The sequence below is a fragment of the Oncorhynchus clarkii genome, chromosome 4, assembly GCF_045791955.1.
Source record: "Oncorhynchus clarkii lewisi isolate Uvic-CL-2024 chromosome 4, UVic_Ocla_1.0, whole genome shotgun sequence".
Taxonomy (NCBI): domain Eukaryota; kingdom Metazoa; phylum Chordata; class Actinopteri; order Salmoniformes; family Salmonidae; genus Oncorhynchus; species Oncorhynchus clarkii.
The window spans coordinates 28,020,842-28,040,530 of record NC_092150.1 but is presented as its reverse complement, the minus strand read 5'-3'; the positions used below and the strand labels follow the sequence as shown (position 1 = coordinate 28,040,530).

The 19,689-nt window shown below is 43.0% G+C and overlaps 1 protein-coding gene and 1 pseudogene across 1 annotated transcript; both read right to left on the bottom strand.

The window, feature by feature from the left end:
* Positions 1–533: 533 nt before the first annotated feature.
* On the bottom strand, positions 534–13,199 carry LOC139407962 (magnesium-dependent phosphatase 1-like; annotated as a pseudogene).
* Positions 13,200–13,298: 99 nt separating this feature from the next.
* LOC139407646 (collectrin-like) lies at positions 13,299–16,793 on the bottom strand. The gene is made up of 6 exons (XM_071151484.1): positions 16,623–16,793; positions 15,904–15,962; positions 15,701–15,786; positions 15,353–15,469; positions 14,727–14,921; positions 13,299–14,642 (listed from the first exon to the last, which is right to left on the bottom strand). The coding sequence occupies exons 1-6, from the start codon at positions 16,693–16,695 to the stop codon at positions 14,510–14,512; spliced, it is 663 nt and encodes a 220-aa protein (XP_071007585.1). The 5' UTR covers positions 16,696–16,793; the 3' UTR covers positions 13,299–14,509.
* Between the last annotated feature and the right edge of the window lie 2,896 nt (positions 16,794–19,689).

The window sequence follows — 19,689 nt, the reverse complement described above, 5'->3', positions numbered from 1 at the left end:
CTGCTGTTTGTTCGTCCCACCAGGCTAACCAAGGGAAATTAAATCTTAATCAACCAACTATCTTAATGAGAATTCGATTTGAACTTGAGAAATTTGACAAACAATCTATAGCTCTCTGGGGTGAAAAATGAGGTGTGGAGATTGACCCGGGGCTTACAAGAAGAACAGAGATGGCAACGAAGAAGAGGAATAAAAGAAAACTGTGAGTGAAAAGTCTAGGGCCCAATTAGAGAATGGTCCTAACAGTAAATGAAAGAAAGGACGAGTTGAGTATTTACATCAATACCAAACTAATGACAAAATATGAGGGAAGTGATTACCATGACTGTACAGTTGTGTTTTATACAGTATAAAACACATATATTGCATGGCTCTGGCCAATCTGATCCAACATTATGTTGGTTATACACATAAAATGTGTAGTAATGTTGAAAACAGTGAAGTGCTGATATTTAGGTTTGTGGCAGTGCAACACTGCCCACAGAGGTCAAGTCTATGTATTGCATCAATGCGTCAACTCTGTCCTCAAGTACTCATTTTGCACCCTGGGAGAACTGTAGAATCTCTTCAACCACTAGTCTCATAGTCACTCTTTTAGGAACCAGAACACACTGCACACCTGAGGGTAAATTAAAGTAAAGTTACTCGTCTTGTTATCTCCTTTGGGAGTGAACGGTTTATGCAACATACTTGTGTGACGACCCTCCCACTCTGTCTGCCAAATTCTTTCTCTTTGTTCTTGTTGGTGGGCGGAGCCGGGAGGGTCGTCAGCGAAATGGGACACACCTGGGCCCAGGTGTGTCCCAGGGATAAATACACCTTTCCCCCATACATTGAGGAGGCTCTCTTCATGCAGACACACTGTTATTTTTGGTTGTGGCATTTTGAGGCTTCTTTATGTTCATTTGTTTTGGCATCTCTCAACACGCCTCATTATCACCATCTGTGCATGCATCCACTCACACTACTGACTACACATTCCATTATTACTTGGATATAGTTTACTTTATTTAATTAAAATGTTTGTCTCCCTCTTTGTTATGGGCTTCGAGCCGGTGTGTAACAAGTGGGGGCTCGTCCGGGATCATAAGATTGGATGCTAAACATTTTGGCGTTTAGTATTTTGTTGCATTATGGGTTAATGCTAATTGGGTTAATGCTAATTGGGATGCGCTTTGGTTGATATTCACTGCCTAGTCTTATAAGTGTACAGAATAGTGCCTTCGAGGTGATTTTGGTTGTCCGATGATGTCATCAAACAGGCTTGGAAAGTATGTAAGTAGGATTACTACTAGTGTCGTTAGGCTAACTGATATTAGTATTTTTTTGGGGAGAAAACGTGAAGTCACTGTTTGATAAACACTGGAGGTGCTTTGTTTGCATCTCTTGTTAGAACTTTCTTTGAGTTGCGCTGTTTGGTAGGCCCAGGGTTGGTTGCCTTTGTTTGTTTGGTAAACTTGCCACTGCGGTGGATAGTTGGTTGTATGCTGCATCGGAGAGGCTCTTGCTCTACTCGCTGTTGGGACATCGGTCCGAGAAGGTCAGTTCAATCCCCTGTGTACCTCAGTGGGAGATTTGGGTAGAGTAGTGCTATTTGCGACCCGGAGCTATAGCCTGTCTTTTCCCCTGTTAGGCTTAGCGACATGTTCCATTTTGGAATACGGAGGGCCTCGCAAATCCGCACCAAGACTAGGGTTGCGTTATTGTAGGATTTGGAGAAGCTCCTGATATAGCTCATCTCTCTCCTGTGGTGCCCAGTTTGATTGGTGCTTCTCTTGTTGTGGTTTGGTCTGGTGTGCTCAGCAGAGGGGCAGAGCAACATTTTTTTTTGCAGTTACTTGTGACTTCCGGCGCCGACAGAGATGGCCGCCTCGCTTCGCGTTCCTAGGAAACTATGCAGTTTTTTGTTTTTTTACGTGTTATTTCTTACATTAGTACCCCAGGTCATCTTAGGTTTCATTACATACAGTCGAGAAGAACTACTGAATATAAGATCAGCATCAACTCACCATCAGTACGACCAAGAATATGTTTTTCGCGACGCGGATCCTGTGTTCTGCCTTACAAACAGGACAACGGAGTGGATCCTATGCAGCGACCCAAAAAAACGACTCCGAAAGAGAGGGAAACGAGGCGGTCTTCTGGTCAGACTCCGGAGACGGGCACAGCGCGCACCACTCCCTAGCATTCTTCTTGCCAATGTCCAGTCTCTTGACAACAAGGTTGATGAAATCCGAGCAAGGGTAGCATTCCAGAGGGACATCAGAGACTGTAACGTTCTTTGCTTCACGGAAACGTGGCTTACTGGAGAGACGCTATCCGAAGCGGTGCAGCCAACAGGTTTCTCCACGCATCGCGCAGACAGGAAAAAACATCTTTCTGGTAAAAAGAGGGGCGGGGGCGTATGCCTTATGACTAACGTGACATGGTGCGATGAAAGAAACATACAGGAACTCAAATCCTTCTGTTCACCTGATTTAGAATTCCTCACAATCAAATGTAGACCGCATTATCTACCAAGAGAATTCTCTTCGATTATAATCACAGCCGTATATATCCCCCCCCAAGCAGACACATCGATGGCTCTGAACGAACTTTATTTAACTCTCTGCAAACTGGAAACAACTTATCCGGAGGCTGCATTCATTGTAGCTGGGGATTTTAACAAGGCTAATCTGAAAACAAGACTCCCCAAATTTTATCAGCATATCGATTGCGCAACCAGGGGAGGAAAGACCTTGGACCATTGTTACTCTAACTTCCGCGACGCATATAAGGCCCTGCCCCGCCCCCCTTTCGGAAAAGCTGACCACGACTCCATTTTGTTGATCCCTGCCTACAGACAGAAACTAAAACAAGAGGCTCCCACGCTGAGGTCTGTCCAACGCTGGTCCGACCAAGCTGACTCCACACTCCAAGACTGCTTCCATCACGTGGACTGGGAGATGTTTCGTATTGCGTCAGATAACAACATTGACGAATACGCTGATTCGGTGTGCGAGTTCATTAGAACGTGCGTTGAAGATGTCGTTCCCATAGCAACGATTAAAACATTCCCTAACCAGAAACCGTGGATTGATGGCAGCATTCGTGTGAAACTGAAAGCGCGAACCACTGCTTTTAATCAGGGCAAGGTGTCTGGTAACATGACCGAATACAAACAGTGCAGCTATTCCCTCCGCAAGGCTATCAAACAAGCTAAGCGCCAGTACAGAGACAAAGTAGAATCTCAATTCAACGGCTCAGACACAAGAGGCATGTGGCAGGGTCTACAGTCAATCACGGACTACAGGAAGAAACCCAGCCCAGTCACGGACCAGGATGTCTTGCTCCCAGGCAGACTAAATAACTTTTTTGCCCGCTTTGAGGACAATACAGTGCCACTGACACGGCCTGCAACGAAAACATGCGGTCTCTCCTTCACTGCAGCCGAGGTGAGTAAGACATTTAAACGTGTTAACCCTCGCAAGGCTGCAGGCCCAGATGGCATCCCCAGCCGCGCCCTCAGAGCATGCGCAGACCAGCTGGCCGGTGTGTTTACGGACATATTCAATCAATCCCTATACCAGTCTGCTGTTCCCACATGCTTCAAGAGGGCCACCATTGTTCCTGTTCCCAAGAAAGCTAAGGTAACTGAGCTAAATGACTACCGCCCCGTAGCACTCACATCCGTCATCATGAAGTGCTTTGAGAGACTAGTCAAGGACCATATCACCTCCACCCTACCTGACACCCTAGACCCACTCCAATTTGCTTACCGCCCAAATAGGTCCACAGACGATGCAATCTCAACCACACTGCACACTGCCCTAACCCATCTGGACAAGAGGAATACCTATGTGAGAATGCTGTTCATCGACTACAGCTCGGCATTCAACACCATAGTACCCTCCAAGCTCGTCATCAAGCTCGAGACCCTGGGTCTCGACCCCGCCCTGTGCAACTGGGTACTGGACTTCCTGACGGGCCGCCCCCAGGTGGTGAGGGTAGGCAACAACATCTCCTCCCCGCTGATCCTCAACACTGGGGCCCCACAAGGTTGCGTTCTGAGCCCTCTCCTGTACTCCCTGTTCACCCACGACTGCGTGGCCACGCACGCCTCCAACTCAATCATCAAGTTTGCGGACGACACAACAGTGGTAGGCTTGATTACCAACAACGATGAGACGGCCTACAGGGAGGAGGTGAGGGCCCTCGGAGTGTGGTGTCAGGAAAACAACCTCACACTCAACGTCAACAAAACTAAGGAGATGATTGTGGACTTCAGGAAACAGCAGAGGGAACACCCCCCTATCCACATCGATGGAACAGTAGTGGAGAGGGTAGCAAGTTTTAAGTTCCTCGGCATACACATCACAGACAAACTGAATTGGTCCACTCACACAGACAGCATCGTGAAGAAGGCGCAGCAGCGCCTCTTCAACCTCAGGAGGCTGAAGAAATTCGGCTTGTCACCAAAAGCACTCACAAACTTCTACAGATGCACAATCGAGAGCATCCTGGCGGGCTGTATCACCGCCTGGTATGGCAACTGCACCGCCCTCAACCGTAAGGCTCTCCAGAGGGTAGTGAGGTCTGCACAACGCATCACCGGGGGCAAACTACCTGCCCTCCAGGACACCTACACCACCCGATGTCACAGGAAGGCCATAAAGATCATCAAGGACATCAACCACCCGAGCCACTGCCTGTTCACCCCGCTATCATCCAGAAGGCGAGGTCAGTACAGGTGCATCAAAGCTGGGACCGAGAGACTGAAAAACAGCTTCTATCTCAAGGCCATCAGACTGTTAAACAGCCACCACTAACACTGAGTGGCTGCTGCCAACACACTGACACTGACTCAACTCCAGCCACTTTAATAATGGGAATTGATGGGAAATGATGTAAATATATCACTAGCCACTTTAAACAATGCTACCTTATATAAATGTTACTTACCCTACATTATTCATCTCATATGCATACGTATATACTGTACTCTATATCATCGACGGTATCCTTATGTAATACATGTATCACTAGCCACTTTATACTATACTATGCCACTTTGTTTACATACTCATCTCATTTGTACATACTGTACCCGATACCATCTACTGTATCTTGCCTATGCTGCTCTGTACCATCACTCATTCATATATCCTTATGTACATATTCTTTATCCCCTTACACTGTGTACAAGACAGTAGTTTTGGAATTGTTAGTTAGATTACTTGTTATTACTGCATTGTCGGAACTAGAAGCACAAGCATTTCGCTACACTCGCATTAACATCTGCTAACCATGTGTATGTGACAAATAAAATTTGATTTGATTTGACTATGGCGTCTAATGTAGACAAGTTCATTCGCGTTCCATCAGAGGAACTGTTAGAAATTAGTGAAATTAGTGATATACATCAAAACAATTATGTTAGATGGATATTGAAGGCCAATCTGATGGAGATTGGCATACTCGTAGGTATCACTGGGGCAGACTCTGCTGAGGAATCGCCACCTCCCCAGCCATCTCCCCATTTCGCTACATTGGCCGCTCCATCTGTTAGCCTAGTAGTCTTTTTCAGCTGTTACAGCTAGAGCATGATCGTGTTAAGCATGGAAAGGAATTGGAACTTAAACAGGATTTGGAGCATGCTGATTGTGTTAAGCATGAAAAGAAATTTAAACAGGATTTGGAGCGTGCTAAAATCAAGCTGCAACAAGAGTGGCTAGAATTGGTTAGAGAAGGAAAGCTCTTGGGGGAGAGTTTGCTTAGGGAAGGTGACCCTGATTTAGCTAGGGGTCGCTCGTTCGTGCCCCGGACACATATGATATTGTTGGAAACTTACAGCTGTTGACAAAATGTAATGAGGAGGACACTAAGACTTATTTTCGTTTTTTGAGTGTGTTGCTTACGCTAGGAGTTGGCCTAATTCTGATCTCACTTTAATGTTGCAGTGTGTGTTGACTGGTAAAGCGCAGGAAGCATATTCAGCTCTTGGTGTAGCCGACAGTCTCAGCTATGCTGAGGTTAAAATGGCTGTGCTACAGATTTACGAATTGGTTCCTGAGGCTACCGTGAATGATTTAGAACTTTAAAAAGGGATGACAAACAGAGTCATATTGAGTTTGTGCAAAAGTTATCTTCACAGATGAATCGCTGGTGTTCTGCCTCTGCGGTTACGACTTTCCAGGGGCTGTGTGATCTGATTATGCTAGAGCAATTTAAGGACACAATCCCTGATCGAATAGCCACGTACATTAGCGACCGAAAAGTGAAGACTGTCTCTGAAGCTGCGATTTTGGCAGATGAGTATGTTTTGACTCACAAAAGTGGCTTTGCAGAACTAAGTAGATGTGGCCAGGGCAATAAATTGCAATGTCCGTACTGTGAGACGCCTAAGACAGCGCTACAGGGAGATAGGACGGACAGCTGATCATCCTCGCAGTGGCAGACCATGTGTAACAACACCTGCACAGGATTGGTACATCACACCTGCGGGACAGGTACAGGACGGCAACAACAGCTGCCCGAGTTACACCAGGAACGCACAATCCCTCCATCAATGCTCAAACTGTCCGCAATAGACTGAGAGAGGCTGGACTGAGGGCTTGTAGGCCTGTTGTAAGGCAGGTCCTCACCAGACATCACCGGAAACAACGTTGTCTATGGGCACAAACCCACCGTCACTGGACCAAACAGGACTGGCAAAAAGTGTCTCACTAGGGGTGATGGTCGGATTCTCATTAATCGTCGAAGGAATGAACGTTAGACCGAGGCCTGTACTCTGGAGCGGGATCGATTTGGAGGTGGAGGGTCCGTCATGGTCTGGGGCGGTGTGTCACAGCATCATCGGACTGAGCTTGTTGTCATTGCAGGCAATCTCAATGCTGTGTGTTACAGGGAAGACATTATCCTCCCTCATGTGGTCCTCTTCCTGACATTACCCTCAAGCATCGCAATCCATCAGCCATTCTGCTTGTTCTGTGCGTGATTTCCTGCAAGACAGGAATGTCAGTGTTCTACCTTGGCCAGAGAAGAGCCCAGATCTCAATCCCATTGAGCACGTCTGGGACCTGTTGTATCGGAGGGTGAGGGCTAGGGCCATTCCCCCCCAGAAATGTACGGGAACTTGCAGGTGCCTTGGTGGAAGAGTGGGGTAATATCTCACAGCAAGAACTGGCAAATCTGGTGCCGTCAATGAGGAGGAGATGTACTGCAGTACTTAATGCAGCTGGTGGCCACACCAGACACTAACTGTTAATTTTGAGAGGACGTTTCTTTTTTTTGCTGAGTTTTGTTGACTATTTAATAAAAATATATCTCCACGTTGTCTCCCTTTTTGTTAAAAGCTACGAGCCAGTTCGAAACAGTTGCTAAGTTGCTATACTCCAAAACAGATGTCATGACACTCTCATGGTATAGAATAATTTTGAAATCATCGATATCTTTTCTCTGTTGTGTATGTATTTGAATGACTTTGGAAGTTAGAGTGGACTTCATGAAGTTATAAATTGGTTTGAGATTATATACTTTATGTAGGTGTAAAGCACCTAGTCGAATGACGTCTTTGATGTTCCTATGTTCAGCATCAAAGAAAGTCATCTCACTGAAACTTGAATCCACTGTCTGCCTGGAGCCTGAACAAAGACACAATGACAGTGAGTTCCACTACAAACACACTTTGACGACCAGTTACCCAAGCATAAACACAAACATGAAAGAATGTCGCCGAAAAGGGTAGCTGCCGTTTCTGCTATTGTGTGTGGGTTTTTTTTGCGTTAATCCTAACTTTTTTTTGTACATAAAGTTTCTGCCATCGTTTCCTATGACCCAAAACCGCTTCTGGACAGTTGTCACTAACCTCGATTTGAATGAAGATTTCTTCTTGAGTCGGTGACACAGGAAATACTGCACACCCCGGACCAGGAACTAAACCTCGAGACTCGGAAAAGGCGGCGCAAGAGAGGCCAGCGTGTGGGCACCCTATCGAAAATATGTTGGCGTATAAATAATCTGCCTCTATCCTCCGTTCTATTGGCGAACGTACAGTATAATCACTGGAGAACAAATTGGACAAGCTCTGTTTGAGACTATTCTATCAATGGGACCTGAACTGTAATATCCTGTTTCTCTGATCCTGTTTCTATGCATCGTCAAGACCGTACGGCAGCGTCGGGTAAGGTTAGGGGGGGGAGGGGTATGTCTTTCAGCTAGTGCTCGATATCTAATAAGGAAGTCTCATGGTTCTGCTCGCATTAGTTAGATTCCGTCACGATAAGCTGTAGACCATAATATACTGGACAAAAATATAAATGACAAAATGTTAAAGATTTTAGTGAGTTACAGTTCATATAAGGAAATCAGTCAATTTAAATACATTAATTAGTCCCTAATCTTTGGATTTCACATGACTGGGAATGGAGATATGCATCTATTGGTCACAGATACCTTTTAAAAAATGTAAGGGTGTGGATCAGAAAACCAGTCAGTATCTGATGTGACCACCCCACATCTCCTTCGCAAAGTGTGGATCAGGCTGTTGATTGTGGGCTATGGAATGTTGTCCCACTCCTCTTCAATGGCTGTATGAAGTTGTTGGATATCGTTTGAAACTGGAACATGCTGTCATAAACGTTGATCCAGAACATCCCAAACATGCTCAATGGGTGACATGTTTGGTGAGTATGCAGACCATGGAAGAACTGGGACATTTTTAGCTTCCAGAAATTGTGTATAGATCCTTGCGACATGGGGCTGTGCATTATCATGCTAAAACATGAGTTGATCGCGGCAGATGACAGGCACGACAATGGGCCTCAGGATCTCATCACGGTATCTCTGTGAATTCAAATTGCCATAGATAAAATGCAATTGTGTTCGTTGTCTGTAGCTTATTCCTGCCCATACCATAACCCCACCGCCATCATGTGGCACTCTGTTCACAACGTTGACATTAGCAAACCGCTCGCCCACATGACATCATACTGGTCTGCCAGTTGGACATACTGCCAAATTATTTTAAATTATGTTGGAGGCAGCTTATGGTAGAGAAATGAACATTAAATTATCTGGCAACAGCTCTGGTGGACATTCCTGCAGTCAACATGCCAATTGCATGCTACCTCAACTTGAGACATCTGTGACATTGTGTTGTGTGACAAAACTGCACATTTTAGTGGTGTTTTATTGTCCCCAGCTCAAAGTGCACCTGTGTAATGATCATGCTGTTTAATTAGCTTCTTGATATGCCACACCTGTCAGGTGGATTATCTTAGTGAAGGAAAAATGCTCACTAAGAGGGGTGTAAACAAATGTGTGCACAAAATTTGAGAAATATGCTTTTTGTGCAGTATGGACAATTTCTGGGATATTTTATTTTAGCTGAAACATGGGACCAACACTTTACATGTTGCCTTTATATTTTTGTTCAGTGTATTTCACAAGAGAGTTTTCATCTATATTATATATCTATTTATCACCACAAATTGTTGCTGGCACTAAGACAGCACTCAACAAACTGTATAGAACATAAGGACACAAACAAAACAATAACATGCTCTTCCAGAGGAGGGGCTCCTAGTGGCCGGTGATTTTACTGCAAGGAAACTGAAATTGGTTTTTACCTCATTTCTGCAAGCATGTCACATGTGCAACTAGAGGAGACTAAACTCTAGATCACATTTACTCCACACACACAAACGGTTACAAAGCTCTTTCGCCCTCCATTTGGCAAATCTGACCGTAACTCTATCCTCCCACTACGACCTCCGACGAGCCATCAAACAGGCAAAGCAAAAAATACAGGACTAAAAACGAATCCTACTACCCTGGCTCTGATGCTCCTCGGATGTGGCAGGGCTTGCAAACTATCACAGATTACAAAGGGAAACCCAGCTGTGAGCTTACCAGTAACCTGAGCCTACCAGACGAGCTAATTGCTTTGTACGGCAGCTTTGAAGCAAGCATGATAATAGAGTCGATGTGAGTAAGACCTTTTAAACAGGTCAACATTCACAAGAACAGACGGATTACCAGGCGGCATAGTCAGAGCATGCACTGACCAATGGCAAGTGTCTACACTGCCATTTTTCAACCTCTCCCTGACCCAGTCTGTTATACCTACATGTTTTAAGCTGACCACCATAGTCCCTGTGCCCAAGAACACCAAGGTAACACATATATGAGAATGTTGTTCATTGACGAGAGCTCAGCATTCAACACCCTAGTACCATCTAAGCTCATCACTAACCTAAGGATCCTGGGACTGAACATCTCCCTCTGCAACTGGATCCTGGACTTCCTGACGAGCCGCCTCCAAGTGGTGAGGGTAGGCAACAACATATCAGCCACGCTGACCCTCAACACAGGGACCCCTCAGGGGTGCGTGCTTAGTCCCTTCCTGTACTCCCTGTTCACCCACGACTGCGTTGCCCCCACGACTCCAACAACATCAAGTTTGCTGACGACACGGCGGTGGTAGGCCTGACCACCGACGATGATAAGACAGCATATAGGGAGGAGGTAAGATACCTGGTAGTGTGGTGCCAGGACAACAACCTCTCCCTCAACGTCAGCAAGACAAAGGAGATGATCGTGGACTACAGGAAACAGAGGGAAAAGCACAGCCCATTCACATTGACAGGGCGGTAGTGGAGCGGGTCGAGAGCTTCAAGTTCCTTGGTGTCCACATCACTAAGGATCTATCATGGTCCACACACACCAACACAGTCGTGAAGAGGGCACGACAACGCCTCTTCCCCCTCAGGAGGCTGAAAGTAATTGGCATTGGGTCCTCAGATCCTCAAAACGTTTTACAGCTGCACCATTGAGAGCATCTTGTCTGGCTGCATCACCGCTTGGTATGGCAACTGCTTGGCATCTGACCTCAAGGCCCTATGGAGGGTAATGCGTACATCACTGGAGTCGAGCACCCTGCCACCCAGGACCTGTATGCTAGGCAATGTCAGAGGAAGGCCTTAAAAATGGTCAAAGTCTCCAGCCACCCAAGTCATAGGCGGTTCTCTCTGCTACCGTACGGCAAGCAGTACCGATGCACCAAGTCTGGAACCAACAAGACCTTGAGCAGCTTCTACCCCCAAGCCATAAGACTGCTAAATAGTTAGCTAAATAGTTAACCAAATAGCTAACCGGACTATCTGCATTGACCAGATAGTCAACCTTTCTGCACTAACTCTTGACTCATCACATACCCTGCTGCTACTGTTTATTATCTATCCTGTTGCCTTTATTCATAGTTCTATGTACATATCTACCTCAGTTACCATGTACCCCTGCACATCGACCCGGTACTAGTACCCTGTGTCTATATGGCCACGTTATTGTTACTCATTGGGTATTTATTATTACTTTTATTATGACGTGTTATGACTTTTCTCTATTTTCTCTCTCTCTGCATTGCCGTAAGTAAGGATTTCACTGTTAGTCTACACCTGTTGATTATGAAGAATGTGCCTAATAAAATGTGATTTGATTTGAAACACACAAACACACACTTCCATTCTCCAACTAACAGTATTTGTGTTGAAGACAGAAGAATCGTTCAGGACCGGTGGCAGTGGTCGTATAATCTCACATTTAGATGCGTACTTTTTGAAGTAAGGGACTTTTGACCATGGGTATATTTCCTTGAAGGATATGTATTGGTTGAAATTGGTTGAAATTGAAGAGAGACAACAGCTGATTGGCTCCATCCACCTCCCCTGTGCTGGGGAATAGAAGGAACATTTAAATAATTTCAAAGAATTGCCCATCTGGAGGCTAATAACATAAATTGCCATTGTCTAAACAAGTTTTACATAGATATTTAATCAGATTATAAAATAAAATAGCATGCAGTTGATCCCTGTGTGAACTAACCGTGATGCCACTCCAAACTGGATCCCCTGGTCATGTAGAGAAGTGAGTATGTCCATTGTTTCTTGGGACAGTTAGATTTTCTCTCCTCTTGCATCCAACACCACTCCCCTGTAGGGAAAGACGTGATATTATTATAAATCTGAAAAGACATGGCTGAAATGTAATTTGTGTAAGAATTGGAGAGGATTTAGAGAAGAACATAGCCTAAAGCCATCACTAGCTTGCAACTCATCAATCAATTTCACGATTTTTGATCAGGAAACTCACACATTGCCTTTGAAGTGGTGGGTCCACATGGGTATCTACCCAGAAGGGCCAAAGAGTATAATCTGAGATAGGGAGAAAACAAAAACAAAGCAGATGAGATGGAGGATGAAGGGTACAGAAACAGACCGAAACACATGACAGTTAGCTAGACACTACTTTAGCTGTGACAGTCTTCTTTTTCTGCTCTGGTTTTAGCTAGGTATGATATTTGTCAGTGTTCTTTCTCTTTAACGAACATAGCTAGTTAGCTACGTGGCTATCTAATGTTAGCTAGCTAGCTACAGTTAGATACAGTATATATCTAGTCAGCTAGCTTTTCAATTTACCCAGGTCAAAAACAACAAAGCTATTGTTAGCTATTTCCTGAGTTAAGAAGTTACATTTTCAATTATATATTAGTCAAACGCTAATAACGATCCTCAAATGTATTGAATCATCAAAATTGTAGGACTAGCTAGCTTACACTGTCGCTTTCTAATGTGGTTGTTTTGGTGTTCTCAAATCAATTCATCACAGAAGCTTTCCCTTTGTAACATGTTGTCCTTTCTGGTGAGGGATCAAAGGTACTTGAACAGCACACTTGAGTTTGTTGCCAGCTGCATTAGAGTTGCTGATGCTGATGCTACATTTGATCAAAATAAATAAAAGGACCCAGAGCTGGAACTGGTAGAAGACCTACCCATCAGAGATATTTAATTAAGGAAGATAAGAGCCACCCATTTAGCCATTTAATTATTGCTGAGGAACTGGTTTAGAACAGCGTGTAAAATTCAAATCGTGTTACATTTGACACCTCATATACCACATATGCATGTGTAATTGCAGCCACTGACTGAATGTGTTTCTGTGTTCCATCGTGTGTCCATGACAAGGTAAAAATCTGTGGTTCTGCCACTGAGCAAGGCAGTTAACCCACTGTTCCCCGGGCACCGAAGACGTGGATGTCGATTTATGGCAGCCCCCAGCACCTCTCTGATTCAGAGGGGTTGAGTTAACTTTTGGAAGACACATTTCAGTTGAAGGCATTCCGTTTTACAACGGACGAGGTATCCCCCTTTGCCTTTAATCATTCTCCATGTGCTGTAGCTGAATAAAGAGGTAGTCCTTAATGACTCAACAGACTAGAGAGGTTAAAAGAGAGATTCCGCAATAGCCAAGGAAGAGACATATCTAAATGACAGTTTATTTGTATTTCCTCTGATTCACACAATAGATTTTCATAACAAACAATATAAAATCAAAATGGGTGCTCTTTAAAACAATGACTGGAAATGTACATATTCGACATTTAAACCCATCTGTTCTGGTGTTCTTCTTCATTTGATCACATTGTGCAAAACAAAGCAGTAAACAACTTCAATAGGTGGTTAACGCTTAACTAGATGCTGGAGCTAGCGAAGACATTACATCAATAATTTCTTAGTTACATGTAAATCAATTATCATGGTGGTTCTCCTCCCTCTCGGATATATTTGTGCCTCTCTGTTGCTACGTTTTCATTATTTTCAGATTTGTGATTGATAAGAAGTACTCGTGATTTCTAAATGAACAAGATCACTGTTTATTAAGGGATTCTATTATTTGACCATTATTTTGAAATATACATTAAAATTGTTGACCAGATGCCACCTACTCGGTTTGCAGAAATGCTTAACTAAAGCCATGGATAAAACAGAACTGAAAGGTGTTGTGTTCGCTATAGCCTATCTCAAAAGCAGTTTTTTTTAACTTACAGTGAGCTCCAAAGGTATTGGGACAGTGACACATGTGTGGTTGTTTTGGCTCTTTACTCCAGCACTTTGGATTTTAAATGATACAATAACTATGAGGTTAAAGTGCAGAATGTCAGCTTTAATTTGTGGGTATTTACATCACTTTTGGGTGATCCGTTTAGAAATTACAGCACTTTTTGTACATAGTCGCCCCCATTTTAGGGGACCAAAAGTATTGGGACAAATTCACCTATACGTATGTGTATTATTAAAAATAGTCCAAAGTTTAGTTTTTGGTCCCATATTCCTAGCATGCAATGATTACATCAAGCTTGTGACTTTACAAACTTGTTGAATGCATTTGCTGTTTGTTTTAGTTGTCTTTCATATTATTTTGTGCCCAATATAAATGGTAGCATCCACAATAATGTAGAAGTGTTTAAAAAGATATTATATTCTTATTTACAATAAAAGTGACTCCAAAATGACACAATACATTATTTACCATTTATTTCTATTGGGCACAAAATCGTTTTAAACACAACCAAAATAAACAGCAAATGCAGTTTTAAACTGTAGACACAGTGCATAAAAGTCTATTTGTAATGGTTTTTAATGTCTCTTGGCCCATCCTGTGCTTGCTTGGTAGCATTTTACAGGGGAAGCCTTTACAGCTTTGTGAAGCGATCGTCATCTGTGAATCCTCTGTTGTAGATGCCGTCCAGGACGTTGCCATTCTCCACTCCTTTCACCTGCATGTCCTCTTCATCCTGCCCATCCTCCATCATCCCTTTCTCTTTCCTGGGTTAGAATGAGCCACAGTTCAATAGCAAAACACAGCATTATCAACAGAGAGACAGAAGTGTTGTCAAAGGGTGGACTCACCGTCTCTTTTGAAGCAGAGAGGATACGAGCAGGGCGATGATTCCAGCAAACACAGCCCCTATGACCACTCCAAACACGATGAGCCAGGGAGGGGTGTCAGGGTTGACTGGCTCTGCCAGTGTGGGGTAGATGCCCAGAAACTCCAGAGTCCTATCTGTCAGGAGGAAGGCGTTGTTGATGCGATGCCTTGACATGCTATTAGACATGGGGCGGCAGGGTAGCGTGGTGGTTAGAGCGTTGGGCTAGTAACAGAAAGGTTGCAAGTTCAAATCCCCGACCTGACAAGGTACAAATCTGTCACTCTGCCCTTGAACAAGGCAGTTAACCCACTGTTCCTAGGCCGTCATTGAAAATAAGAATTTGTTCTTAACTGACTTGCCTGGAAAATAAAAAAAACATGGAATGGGTTACTTTAAGTCCAATTGGTAAATCTCACCTTTTACAGGTCTCTGAATCTGTGTAAATACCACATGCCTTGTGGTTCAGATTATAAGCATAATATCTATTTTCTGTTTTATCTATCAGATACTCAGGTGGCTGTTTACGTTCACCTTTTTACTTCAGAGTTCAGTAATCTACAGGTGTATACCAGGATATTTTCCTTTTAAAGTAGACCAAGAAATTACCTCACAGCTTTCTCCACATCTGCCTTAGGAATAAGCATGGTGGAGTTTTCTGGTGATGTCACCACAAACCAGAAGGACACCCTCAGAGTCTGATTACACACGATAATGTTGTCGACACTGGAAAAGTCCCACAAACAACATAATGCCATGAATGCCATGTTGTCAGCATTACACCAACACACCAGGAATACATTTTTATTGACTTGAACAGAAGTCATACAATATGCACACCGGAATGCTGGAAATTCATCTTTGCAGGAAGTGAAAAAACATTATGCTGTACAACACTGTGCTTTGATTTCAGTTTTAATATATGGCACAAGTTTAGGGAACTGTAGATTTTCTTACTTGTAAGTTTCTGTTTTGTAGCACCTCCTCATGGCAAAGGCCATAGTTGCTCGGAAAAGGAACATTTCATTCTCATTCCATTCATACTGCAGACAAAAAAAGGACATTTCATCACCCAGCACAATGTAGTTCTAAATGTTGTATTTAAAACTTTTCTTATCGGACCCATGATGTGAGAGAACACTTGTAAGAATAGTACGTACGGCCTGATTTCCCAAAGCAGTTTTGATGCTGATTCGCACTCTGTAGCCATTTGATGCATCTACAGACAGAATAAGACTCATCTTGATGAGTGATTCTCACCCCCGTCTTAAACACATTTGAATCATCTTTGGATTCACCATGAAACATTGAGCGTACAAGAACACACTTTCTTTTAGAGGACACAAACACGTGGGCTTGAATCACATGGGTTGATAGGTAAAAAATAGTCCAACAAAAAAAGAAACAGGACAATGAAACCAACAGTAAATAGGACATCCCTCACAAAGTGTTCCTCAAACCGTCCTGATAAAGAACTATCTGTACAACCATACAGTATTTACTGTGTGTCCACTCAAACATTCACTGTTGAACTAGAAACCTCTATGTAGTACATGACAATGCATAAACAACAGAACAACATCAAACACCCTTTAAATCATGAAATTACTCATTATAACCATACTCATCCACGTGAACTTCTTCCTGGAGAAAACTATGATCAGCTGACAAGTATTGCACAGTCTCTCTCTCCCTACATTAAACCATAGATATTTGGCGAACTAGAAACATTCAGGGACACAATAAGAGGTTGTAAACATAACATTTTGTGACACTAATATAAACTAAAGAATGGCAACCAACCAAACACAAAGGCAATAAAACAAGTAGAAATTGTGAGGACATAAGCGTCTTCTTTAGATCTATCTGAGTAACTTACTAAGCTGGCAGAGGGTTTGTGCTAGGGCTGGTGCCCCCGCCAGGTAGAGCAGAACCAGGATCCTCACCAACATCCTCTATGGATAAGAACACAACTAAGACAGAATCTCCTGTGCTGCTGGTTCAGTCAAAGTCCCAGTGGTCAGACATTAATGAGAAGAACAAAGTCAACAACGGAATTGGAATCAAACAGGGGGTGGCCACTATGGTTTAATGGTTAAACGATGACACAGCTGCAAGCTACAACTCTCCCTGCCAAACTTTTAAAAAAGTGAACAGCCCTATAATAGTCATCCCCAGCAGTACAGTTAGCTTGCCCAGAGAGAAGAGTAATACAGCAACAGTAATGTGTGGGCAGCTGTGTGGGCAGCAGTGAAAGCACTAGCTACTGTTTGTCCAAGCCTCAGAGAAGTGGAAGAGGTTTGATAGAGTGAGAGGGAGGCAGATGTCATGAATATAAACACACAGACCCAGTCTGCTTCTGTTTACCCAGTGGGCCTGCTGTACAGCATATACACCACCTTTCTGTTTGCCTTGCTTGTAGCTTTTCAGTTCCAGTAGCAACCCCTTCCTATCATTTCCTTCTATTGTTTTAAATTTGTGTCCATGTTGGGGTTTAAGGGGTATTTGGCCAGACACAGGAATATATTTGACATTAATGAAACAATATATCCTAGTTAACAAACCACGAGTAGGAAGTTTGTAGAAACGATTAACATATTTGTACTACCTTTTCTAACCAGGGGAGCTAACACCTTCAGACTTACTCTCCACCACAGGTCACAGAGAGGTCAAGAAAGATAGCGCCTCTCTTCTGGGTGTTAATAGTTAATAACTTTCATAGTGTCAGTCAGTGTATGTCCCAAATTGCATTATATTCCCTACATAGTGCACTGCTTTTGATCAGAGCCCTATAGGGCATAGGGTACCATTTAGGAAACAACCTCAGTATCTGTCTTAGGAATTCTTCTACAGTGCCATGAAGGTAAACCTAGTGTAACATGACACTTTTACGATTCAGGCAATGTGTCTTGATTAAGCATTCACACTTCCCTGGATACATTACCTATAAATGTAGTACATTATTCACCAGTGAAGGTTTTTGTCAACACCATTTTTAGTTTAATAATTGATTGTTCATGAGAAACATGGGTTTACACATTACACTTGGTCTTCTTGTTGATGATCTACTGATTGCCGGCTACAAACAACAAATTAGCTTTAAACTGGGGTACTGCAGGGGGCCTGCAATTTATTTATTTAGTTAAATATTTTGCAGGATTTTTTGAGAAAAAATATTTTATTAACATCGCTAGCTGCAACAGAATATTATTGTGGATACCGTTTTTATGTCTCTGCGTCCAGTATGAAGGAAGTTATAGATAGTTTCATGAGCCAGTGCTAACAAGCATCCACAGAAGTCTAAACTAGAAGTCTATTGGAACAGTAAGCATGCTGGTGTCTTGAAGTCGTCTAGGCTAGCTAGTGCTAGCCAACTTCTTTCGCCAATTAGCTTCCGGCGGCTGGTGTGCATCTGTGACAAAGTTTTATCTCTGGTGCTAATTAGAGACTGTCAATAAATTACGCAATGTAAATGCGACAATATTTTCATGGTGGACATCTTTTAGTTGAATCATGAAATGCTGTAATTATTTTTACATTCATTTCTATATATCTCATGACTAAGCAATTAGCCTACTAAAATGTTCATCTGCCTCCATAAAGATAATTCAAATACACAAGCAAGTAATAGGCAATGAGTTGACGTTGTCTAGCAAGAATTGGTCTGAGAATTGTCTATATCAAAGGCAGATATTTAATTCATATTGTACAATGAATGAATTCACATACAAGGCATAAAGCTTAAGTTACAAGCATTAACAAGCATTACAAGGCATTATTCAAAGCATATAGAGTCTAAAGTTAACTTACAAGACAACGCATGAACAAAGAGATGCCTAGGCCTCTGGCCTAGGAAATGAGATTGATCATACAACCTTCCTCCATGGATGGGATAGAGGATAAGAGAGACAACAAAGGCATTTAATTCCATTTATAACATCTGAAGGTGTAACTCTTCAACCCAAAACCAACCACCATTGACCAATCACACAATAACAAGTTTACAGAGTAACAAGGCCCAATCTCCACAGTGTGTAACAACATCTAAAGGCTTGTGTGGGGGGAGAGACCAGGGTAAATAAGACAGAATTCCTGAAAGGAACTTAAAACCCCTTTGCAGTCAAAAGTTTGAAAACACCTACTCATTCAAGGGTTTTTCTTGATTTTTACTATTTTCTACATTGTAGAATAATACTGAAGACATCAAAACTATAAAATAACACAAATGGAATCATGTAGTAACCAAAAAAGTGTTAAACATATCAAAATATATTTTAGATTTTAGATTCTTCAAAGTAGCCACCCTTTGCCTTGATGACAGCTTTGCACACTCTTGGCATTCTCTCAACCAGCTTCACCTGGAATGCTTTTCCAACCATCTTTAAGGAATTCCCACATATGCTGAGCACTTGTTGGCTGCTTTTCCTTCACTCTGCGGTCCAACTCATCCCAAATCATCTCAATTGGGTTGAGGTCGGTTGATTGTGGAGGCCAAGTCATCTGATGCCACACTCCACTCTCCTTCTTGGTCAAATAGCCCTTACACAGCCTGGAGGTGTGTTGGATCATTGTCCTGTTGAAAAACAAATGATAGTCCCACTAAGCGAAACCAGATGGGATGGTGTATTGTTGCAGAATGCTGTGGTAGCCATGCTGGTTAAGTGTGCCTTGAATTCTAAATAAATCACTGACAGTGTCACAAGCAAAGCACCCCCACACCATCACACCTCCTCCTCCATGCTTCATGGTGTAAACAACACATGCAGAGATCATCCGTTCACCTACTCTGCATCTCACAAAGACATAGCGGTTGGAACGAAAAATCTAAAATTTGGACTCATCAGACCAAAGGACAGATTTCCACCGGTCTAATGTCCATTACTGGTGTTTTCTGGCCCAAGCAAGCCTCTTATTTTTATTGGTGTCCTTTAATAGTGGTTTCTTTG